This window comes from Solanum lycopersicum, chromosome 10 (genome assembly GCF_036512215.1).
Source record: "Solanum lycopersicum chromosome 10, SLM_r2.1".
NCBI lineage: Eukaryota > Viridiplantae > Streptophyta > Magnoliopsida > Solanales > Solanaceae > Solanum > Solanum lycopersicum.
The window spans coordinates 12139566-12149512 of record NC_090809.1 but is presented as its reverse complement, the minus strand read 5'-3'; the positions used below and the strand labels follow the sequence as shown (position 1 = coordinate 12149512).

At 31.3% G+C, this 9947-nt stretch overlaps 1 protein-coding gene across 1 annotated transcript; it reads left to right on the top strand.

The window, feature by feature from the left end:
- Positions 1-7776: 7776 nt before the first annotated feature.
- On the top strand, positions 7777-8271 carry LOC138337036 (transcription factor MYBS3-like). Its single transcript, XM_069289791.1, has one exon. It carries the CDS (start codon positions 7777-7779, stop codon positions 8269-8271), a length of 495 nt encoding a protein of 164 aa, XP_069145892.1.
- Positions 8272-9947: the final 1676 nt, after the last annotated feature.

Here is a 9947-nt window from a genome sequence, read left to right as displayed (position 1 = left end):
CATCAATCAAATTATCCATGAAATTCAAGAACTCAAGGCACCAAATAATATTTCAAGATCCAAATATAGAAATGCTTAATGACCAAAAGTTAAAGGGGGCATATGGAGAGGTTCTAAGAGAATACTGTCAACTTAAGTCAAAAGTAAGAAGACTAATTTCACCATAGATTATGAAGAAAAAATCTACCATAAAACAGATACGAAGATGCAGGGTGACTATAGAAATGACTAAAGTTTTAAGATTTTTTGACCATTAAGCAACATCAAAACGGCCTAAGTTATATTTAGGAAACAACAAATTCGAAAAGGATAGGAATAGATTTGCAACCGTTATTTTAAAGGACACAACTCCAACAAAATCAACTTATATGCATAGGAAAACCAAAGTACAACAGCCTAATGCATTTGGACGCTTTCTAGGCACATGGCGAAGGCATAAAAAAATAATATCATAACCATCCAGTGAAACAAGCCAAGAATCGAGGCGAGCATGACAATGATTATGAATTTGAAAAATTTAAACAGAGAAACTATTTCGACAATAGGTATCTAGTCACTTTGAAAATAGAATCTTTATTACCATTTCAGAAAAATGGGAAGCAAATAATAACGACAACATTTAGCTTTACATACTTCTCATAAGAACAAACTAGAAAACATATACAGACCACAACTCAAGTCGAGAGATATACTGAAACTGAATACATTAGAGAGTGTGGGTCATATACATTTTGAGGAGCAGCGACCAAGACAAGAACGAGCAGGGGAATGACGGCAAGTTCCACCACACAATCACGAACGGAATAGCTAGCGAAAAGTCCTAGTATACCCTTTCTCAAATGTGTTTTATATGTATTTTTGTGACTAATTTTTCTAATTTTTTTTCTTCAACTATAAAAATCTCTCAAAATTCTTCCAGAAATCTCCAACAAAAAGAAAGAATCCAACCGAAAAAGATCCCGACTTTAGTAAAAAAAAAACCCTTAACGGTGAATCTAAAAGTATACATAGGGAAATGTAGGTTCAATTTTGGTTGGGGGGAGTTAAAAAAAATGAGATTTGGCTCATTTCCATTCGAATTCAAAATTCTTTTTTTCTTTTTTTTATCAGCAACCTTTATATAAAAATTCAACTCTAACTAGAAGAAGAAAGGGGAATGGACAATTGGGATCGATCCCAAACATGCCTGTTGCAACTTGGTTCCATCTGGAGACTGTAAGGACGCAAAACACGTGTCTTGCTAGTGCATTTTGCTACTGCAGCCATACAAAGATAAGGACGAGGGAGGACGACATATCACGTGCTACTGGCTTCCGGGTTTTGTTCACTGGGAATTTCAAGTTGCTGAGTGTTGTTGTTGCACGCTGTTATCCTGATAATGGGAAAAGAACGCTGCTGGGTTTTCTTTTGGGAAGGGGAGAAGGAGTGGACCAGGTCGGAGATGTTGGGCTGGGAATTGGAGAAGGGAAAGGTAATGGTTTAGAAATGTGTCTTGAGGGAGCAATATTGTGTTGCTGGAAATTTAAAAAGAGCGTCCAATATCTAGCTATTAAAATGGGTTTGAGGGATTGGTATTTTGGAGTAGGTTGAGGTATTGTATAAAAGGAGTGGGCTGGATTTGTAATTAAGAAAATGTCTAAGGGATTGCAAACTTAGTCAATTTGAATTAAGAAGTTAGTCAAATTGAGCTTAATTGGCAAGTTTGACAAAAATAAATAAAACGAATTAATATTAATTAATTAACAAGCTTCTTAATCTTAACGAAATAAAATAATTAACTTAATTGTAAACTAATGACTCAAAATTAAAAAAAATATGAAATTAGATAAAATTAATTTAATAAAGCATTGAGTAAAACTAAAATCCTTTTGAGTCGAATATATTATAAAATAAACTAAGCAATATATATTACTAAAAATAATTATAAAATCGATAAAGCTACATCAACATGACTATAAAATATTACAAATTTTATAAGCTCAGTTAGTTTTACTCGTTTAGAATTTATGAAGCTCGATGATTAGTTTGTATTGTGGAGGTCAAAAATTGAGTGTAAACAGATACAGAGACCAAGATGTAAGAAGTGTGGTTCGGCTATTAACCTAGTTAGTGTCCACACAACAACAACATATACGGGCATCAACAAGTGATAGACTAGGTGGCTCAAAGATATCTAGGACCTGTGAATTTATTGTTAGCATTTTTGTTAATGTTGATATGGTCCGTACTACATGGATCCATATCCCACTTCATGGACCCATTGTCCCACTAATGGTAAGGTAGTGAACCCATTATCGCACTCATGAAAAGGTAGTAAATTACACATTATCCCACTACATGGATCCAGTAGCTTATTACTTTAGTGGTTGGAAACTTCTCATAACCTTTTTAACTGTTCTTGATGGAAGCACGGTTATAAATATGTCAGTTAGTTCAAAGGTCCCTAAGCACATTACTTCTAAAAACTCTATACTATCTATGAGTTGGGTTTTAAGTGCTTAGAAGATCTTTGAAGAAAAGTAGAACTGTAGACTCCGATTATATCACTAACAATAATGGAAGTATGTCGATCACACTATATATCCGCTCCGCCATTGTTGAATTTTCTCTGCCTTGTTAGTTTTTGAATTCTCTAAAGCCACTCAATATGGTTCTTAAAAATTCATATCTTGATTTGAAATTTTTGAAACATTTTCTAATAATAAAAGTAAAAGAAATTGTTGTTTTGTTTCATAATGATCAACAATAAATATTGTATATGCTTTTGATTTAGTATTTAGTGATTCATATAATTTTATTTGATTGAGATTTAGACACAACAATCTTAATTAAAAAATATTATATATTATATTTTGGATCACTTAAAGAAATAAGTGTCTAAGTAATCTAGAATTTACTTGATTAAAGTTTAGTCACAACATCTTTAATTGAATAAAATTTTAAAGTTCATATAAAGAATTTTTTAGACATTAGAATTGTAATTAATTATGCATGATATGATAACTTAATTTCTTTAATATTAAGTTGCATAATTAATTAAGATTAAACATTAAATACTATTCATAATTACCAACAGGAATTATGAATGAGAGTTTCATAGTTTTGTAATAAAGATAGAATACCATGCCTCTAAATGGGTAATTTTATCATAAATACGAATCTAATTAAATTAAAAGTTTAGCCCACATGCAATTTTTTTGTCACTAGATTCAATTTTATATTATATGCCTCAAATTTAGGTCATGTAATTTTTTGCAGTTATGCAACATGCAAATTTCTCTGATATTTGTTATATGCTCGAACTGAATGGTGACAATTATAAGATTTGGAAGGAGAATCAATATGTGGATATTGATTATTCTATCAAGAAAGATGAGGCACCTATTAATGAAATTAATACTCAAGATGAGATTTTCTTCATGAACAATGGGAACACTCTAACCGTTTAATTGTTACGTTCAATAAGACCAAAATGTCTACTAGTATTCGTAGTTCTATTGAACAATGTAACACTGTCGATTGCGTGTTGAGCAACCAATCAATGAGATTCCAGAAACTGCTTAAAATGTGCGTATAGATCAAGTTGTTCAAGTAATTCCTGAAATTATTGAACAACCAGTTAAACAACATGATCCGCAAGAAAATGTTGGTGTAACATTGAGAAGACCTACTAGAGAAAAAAAATCAGCAATTCCTAGTGACTGTTGTATATTTACAAGAATCTGACATTGGAGTTAAAGATAATGTTGAGTCTTTTTCACAATCCATGAATTCTAAAAAGTTTGAATTGTGGTACAACGTCATGAAAGAAGAGATGAATTCTATGAAAATTAACGAGGTTTGGGATCTTGTTTATTTTGCCTAATGGTGTTAAAACCATTGGATGTTAATGGGTCTTTAAGGCTAAAAAGCACTCATCAGGGAAGATAGAAAGATATAAAGCAAGACTCATTGCTAAAGGATTAACTCAAACGGAAGGAATTAATTACAAAGAAACATTTTCTCCTGTGTCTAAAAAGGATTTCTTGCGCATAATATTGACATTAGTAGCACACTTTCCCTTGGAATTGCAACAGATGGATGGGGAAACCGCATTTTTTAATGTTGTCAAGAGGAAGAGATTTATATGAATTAACCTAAAGGATTCGGCTCTATTAATGGTGAGCACTTAGCATGCAAGTTAAATATATTCATATATGGACTAAAAAAACCTTCTTGTTAATGGTATTTGAAATTTCATAAGATTATCACTTCATTCGACCTTGTTGAGAACATAATGGATCAATGTATATACCATAAGATCACTGGGAGTAAAATATGTTTCTTAGTTCTATATATGGATGATATCTTATTTACATCTAATGATAAGGGAATGATACATGATGTGAAATAATTTCTCTCTAAAACCTTTGATATGAAAGATATGGGTGATGTATCTTACGTTATTGGTATTAAGATTCATTGAGATAGAAATCAAGGTACCTTAGGTTTATTTCAAGAATGCTATATCAACAAAATTTTAGAGAGGTTTAAATGAAATATTTTTCACCAATTGTAGTTCCTATTGTGAAGGGTGACAAGTTCAATTTTGATCAGTGTCCGAAAAATGATCTTGAGAGGGAACAATTGAAGGAAAGTCCTTATGCTTCTGTTGTTAGATGCTTAATGTATGCTCAGGTTTGTAAAAGACCTGACATATCATTTTTTGTTAGAATGTTAGGAAGATACTAGAGTAATTAAGGTCGGCTATTGGAGAGTTGCAAAGAAAATTTTAAGATATCTTCAAGGAACTACATGCTTATGTACAAACGATCAGATGACTTGGAAGTCAATGGCTACTCTGATTCAAACTTTTATGGTTGTGTTGCTTCACTGAAATCAACATCAGGATACATATTTAGGTTAGCCGGTGGAGCTATATCTTTGAGAAGTGCATAACAGACTCTAGTTACTAATTCCACTATAGAGGTTGAGTTTTTTTCTTTTTTTTAGGCTACCTCACATGGTATACGGTTAAAAAGTTCTACTTTGGACTTAGAATTGTCGATTTTATATCTAAGACATTAAGATTTTATTGTGACAATTTAGTTGTTGTGTTTATGGCTAAGAATAATAAAAATGGTAGTCGAAGCAAGCCTATCGACATCAAATATCTAGCCATAAGAAAATGTGTTAAAGACAAGAAAGTGGTCATCAAATACGTTAGAACTGAAGTAATGTTACCTGATCCTCTAACTAAAGGCATGCCACCACAAAAATTTATGGATCATGTAATCACAATAGGACTTAGTCCCACTATATAACATTTCGTTGTAACAATGAATGCTTAAGAAACTCTATTTTAGATAATATTTCTCGTTACCTGTGTGCACATTCAGTGTTATTTTTTCAGAAATGTCACTAAATTGTCGATCTTCAATAGATATTGAGTTTATTCATTAATTATATAGGGTAAAGTTTAGCGATATAGTGCATTGTGACACATGAAATACAGTACTCGCTCCAGGAGAAATTATCATCATGATTCATCTATTATATTTCATTAATGGGATTAGAATACATGGACCAAGTAGGAGAATGTTAGCTTTTTTTGTTAATGTTGATATGGTCTGTATTACATGGGTTGTTAGACATGAAAGAGCAATGGCGCAGCGGAAATATAATGTGATCAACATACCTCCAGTCATTGTTAGCGATATAGTCGGAGTCTACAATTCTTCTTTTCTTCAAAGATCTTCTAAGCACTCAAAACCTCACCCTTAGATGGTATGGAGTTTTTAGAAATAATGTGCTTGGAGACCTTTGAACCGAATGAAATATTTATAATCGTTCTTCCATCAAGAACGGTAAAGAGGTTATGGAAGTTACCAACCACTAAAGTAGTAGGATAGTGAATCCATATAGTGGGATAATGGGTAGTTAACTATCTTCCCGTTAGTAGGATCATGGGTCCATGAAGTGGGATAATGAACCCATGGAGTATGGACCATATCAGCATTAACAAAAATGCCAATATTAAACTATCGCGATGATTCTTGTATTATATTTCATTAATGGAATTAGAATGTACAAACCAAGTGGGAGAACGTTAGCATTTTTGTTAATGCTGACATAGTCCGTATTACATGGGTCCATTATCCCACTAATGGAAAGGTATTAACTATCCATTATCCCACTAATAGAAAGGTAGTTAACTATTGATTATCCCACTACATGGATTAACTATCATACTATTATAGTAGTTTGTGACTTCCCATAACCTCTTAACCGTTCTTGATGGAAGCACATGTATAAATATGTCATTTGGTTCAAAGGTCCCTAAGCACATTACTTCTAAAAACTCCATATCATCTAAGAGTGAGGTTTTTAGTGCTTAGAAGATCTTTGAAGAAAAGAAGAATTGTAGACTTTGACTATATTGTTAACAATTACTGGAGGTATGTCGATCACACTATATTTCCACTGCACCATTGCTCTATCATGCCTAACATTTATTACCTTGAGTCCTCCTATATTCATGGGTTCTAACATGAATGATGACCCTCAAATCTTTACATAATGCTTTAAGTTATGCATGCCTCAGACATGGAGTCCGTAGAGTTGGCATCCTTTAGGTTGCGGGATATTAACATTTTGTGGTTCAAGGCTTGGGAGAGGTCTGGGGGATAGAATGCACCTCCATCTAAATGAGAGGATTCTTCAGAATCATTTTTAGCTCACCATCTTCCACGAGAGGTTCAAGAGGCCAAAGTTGATCAGCTTTTAGCCCTCAAGCAGCGCAATATGAGTGTTAGAGAGTACAGTTTCAAATTCGTCTCATTGGCCAAGTATTTTTCCAATACGACGGAAGCTAGAATACATCGGTATGTGGATGGCCTTGAGTCACCTATGATTATAAAGTAGAAACTACATAGTAGCAATATCCTTGTAGGGGATATGCATATATCTTTGATACCGGCTATTGCCCAGAAAGTGGAGAACCTTGCTCATCAGATTGATGATAATAAAAATCGAGATAGAGAGCAACATAAGAAGGTTAGATCTACTAATTAAGGACATTTTTGTTCAATTTCATATAATTTAAGAACATTTATTACCCACTTAAATTCTACAGAGATACATATAAGTTCGGTTTACTTATTATTACAAATAAAATCCTCTACAAAAAACAAGATTTATTGATCACTTTTTCAGAACTACTTTCAAGATGAAATCTTAGAGGAAACAATAACCTTCAGCGTGTTATTGATTATCACATATTAAGATATTAAAACAAAGAAAAAAAAAAGGAGGTAAATTATAATTGGTACAATGATAATCCTTAACCTCTTTCCCATAAATAAACTCAAAAGATCTTCCTTAGTCCAAAGACACACTTTCCTTTATTTCTCTAGGTTGTAATAAATGCAAAGTAACTTTTATACCATATAAAAGTAAAATCTTTTGTTGTTATACGAATATATAACAAAGATCTTGATGGAGCAAAACCTTAATCAATGGTAAAATAAAGATCTGTAAAATAGTAGTAGTAAAAAAAAATTTCCTAATGAAATCTGATACATATTATTTGAAGTTCAATACATAATCTGCTTCGAAAATATAAATAAAATAAGATGTTGTAACATTATTACTACTACTAGTATTATTTACCATAAAGGTGAAAAAACACGGTTCTCTATTACATTGAATAAAAAAGGAAACTTTACTCCTTATATATTTACAATATAGTTCTTGATTTAATTAAATTAGTCTGTTAAGAGAAAAAAAAATAGTACAATGGAAAGGAATTGTACGGTGTGTGGTGGGAATGGGCATAATCAAAGAACATGCAGTGAGAAAGGCAAAAGTATTAAATTGTTTGGTGTTGAGATTACTACAGCTTCTAGTGCTGGTGGTGCAATGTCTAAAAAAGATAGCATGGAGAGAAGAATCAAGAGAGGAAATCCATGGACGGAGGATGAACAGATAGCATTTTTGAAGGGATTGGATTTTCACGGGAAAGGTAGTTGGTCTAAGATTGCTAAGGATTTCGTGCCTAGTAGAACATCAACACAAGTTGCTAGTCATGCTCAGAAGTACTTCATGAGATTATTGGATGCTAATGAGAGAAAGTATCACAAGAAATCAAGTGTTTTTGACCTTCGTCTCGATCAATTAGAGGATACACATGATCATGCTATTGTTCCACTCGGAAATAATTATGAAAGTCAAAATGTGCCAAGTGTTATTCCAAATTATTACATGATGAAAAGAGTTTTGCCTCTTAATTAGGTTTACATGCATCCATATTATCATCATGATTATGCCTCAACATCAGCTTGTGCTACTACATTCAACAAGCCACTTTCTGGTATTTCTTCTTCTTCTAATTCTTCCTCTAAGGAAACTAATTTGGATTTAACCTTATAGTCAACAACATATAGACATGACTAATTAATATTTGATTATTTTTGTATGGACATATGTTTTATCATTCTAGTAAATTTCTTAGATGAACTAAAACCATAGTTTTTCTTGTTTTGTATATGTTGTTGGTTGCCACATGGTCCACTTGTATTCTATAGTATGTTCAAGAGGTTCAATTAAATCAGTGTCTTTAATTAAAAGGGGAGCATTATTATCCAAACTAACCGATATATGAAAATCATATTCCTATCGTATTGAGATAGAAACAATATTTGCAAATATTTTCAATATCATCAAAATTAATAAACTAATCATGAACAAACTGAAACCCATGGTATGAGAAGGGAAGGAACGAATTAAGAGGCATATAAGGTACATTCAGTTTTTAATATGTTTGATTGAAGTATTGTATTAATTTATATTATGTTTGGTTGGTAGGATTCTAGATATTGTATAAAAATTATTCATATACTAGAAATTTTATTCGATGTTTGATTGTAATTGTTACAGTTCTACATAATTAATATCAATCTAACTTATGAAAAAATATACTATAAGTTATGCATGATAGAGGTGGAATAAGTTATTTGATATTAGCTATATACGTGATAAAACAATAAATTATACATTTAACCCTGTAGATTTATTTGTGAATTTTTTTTAGTCAAGAATTTTACCTGACTAAACTGTTTTCCTAACTTTTTTTCTTATTTCTTTTATACACGAACGACCTATTTTTTCATTTGAAATCCAAATATAAATATTTTATTAATATTATAAATTAGATTGTATATATTTTGGCGATGCATATGTAATCATATATTAGCTTTATATATTCATTATTAAATATATTCCACATACTTAATTAACGTATTTTATTAATTTGTTAGGACATGAATTCTTACATAATTCATATATTTGATATATTAAAAATATATATAGATCATATTGATAGAATATTCACATAAGATATTATAATGTTTTTTGTAATAGATTAGTTATATTTTATTTTTTTAAGTATAAACTAGCAAAAAGAAAAAAAAAATAGAAGTCCACTGCATCAAAAGGTTACTATATTACTTTCCTCCATTATGAAGATAATCCACTACACCAAGAAGTTACTACATTACTTCCCTCCGTTATGAAGATAACTTCCACCTTTATGATAATTATTTTTGTAATATTGTACCTCCATAACCTCTTTTTTTATATTCATGTTTAATGTCATGTTTATGACTAACATTTTGTATATCTCTATGTTACACTATAATTAGAGGCATAAGGGTTCCTATTGTAGAGACTAAAAGATTTGATGAATACTTTGAAGAATAAGAAATGCTCTCATCTTTTCTTTCCCTATTTCTATTGATTTATCTTTTATATTCCTTGTCTTATTTTGTTTTATTGTTACAATACGTTAGCAACATGAGTTGCTCATTCTCCGTCAAGAATCAATGGTAGGTATTTCTTGATTATTTATGAATTATCCTACTAATTCTTCATGCTAGGTATACTTCATATTCTATATACTATTTGTACTA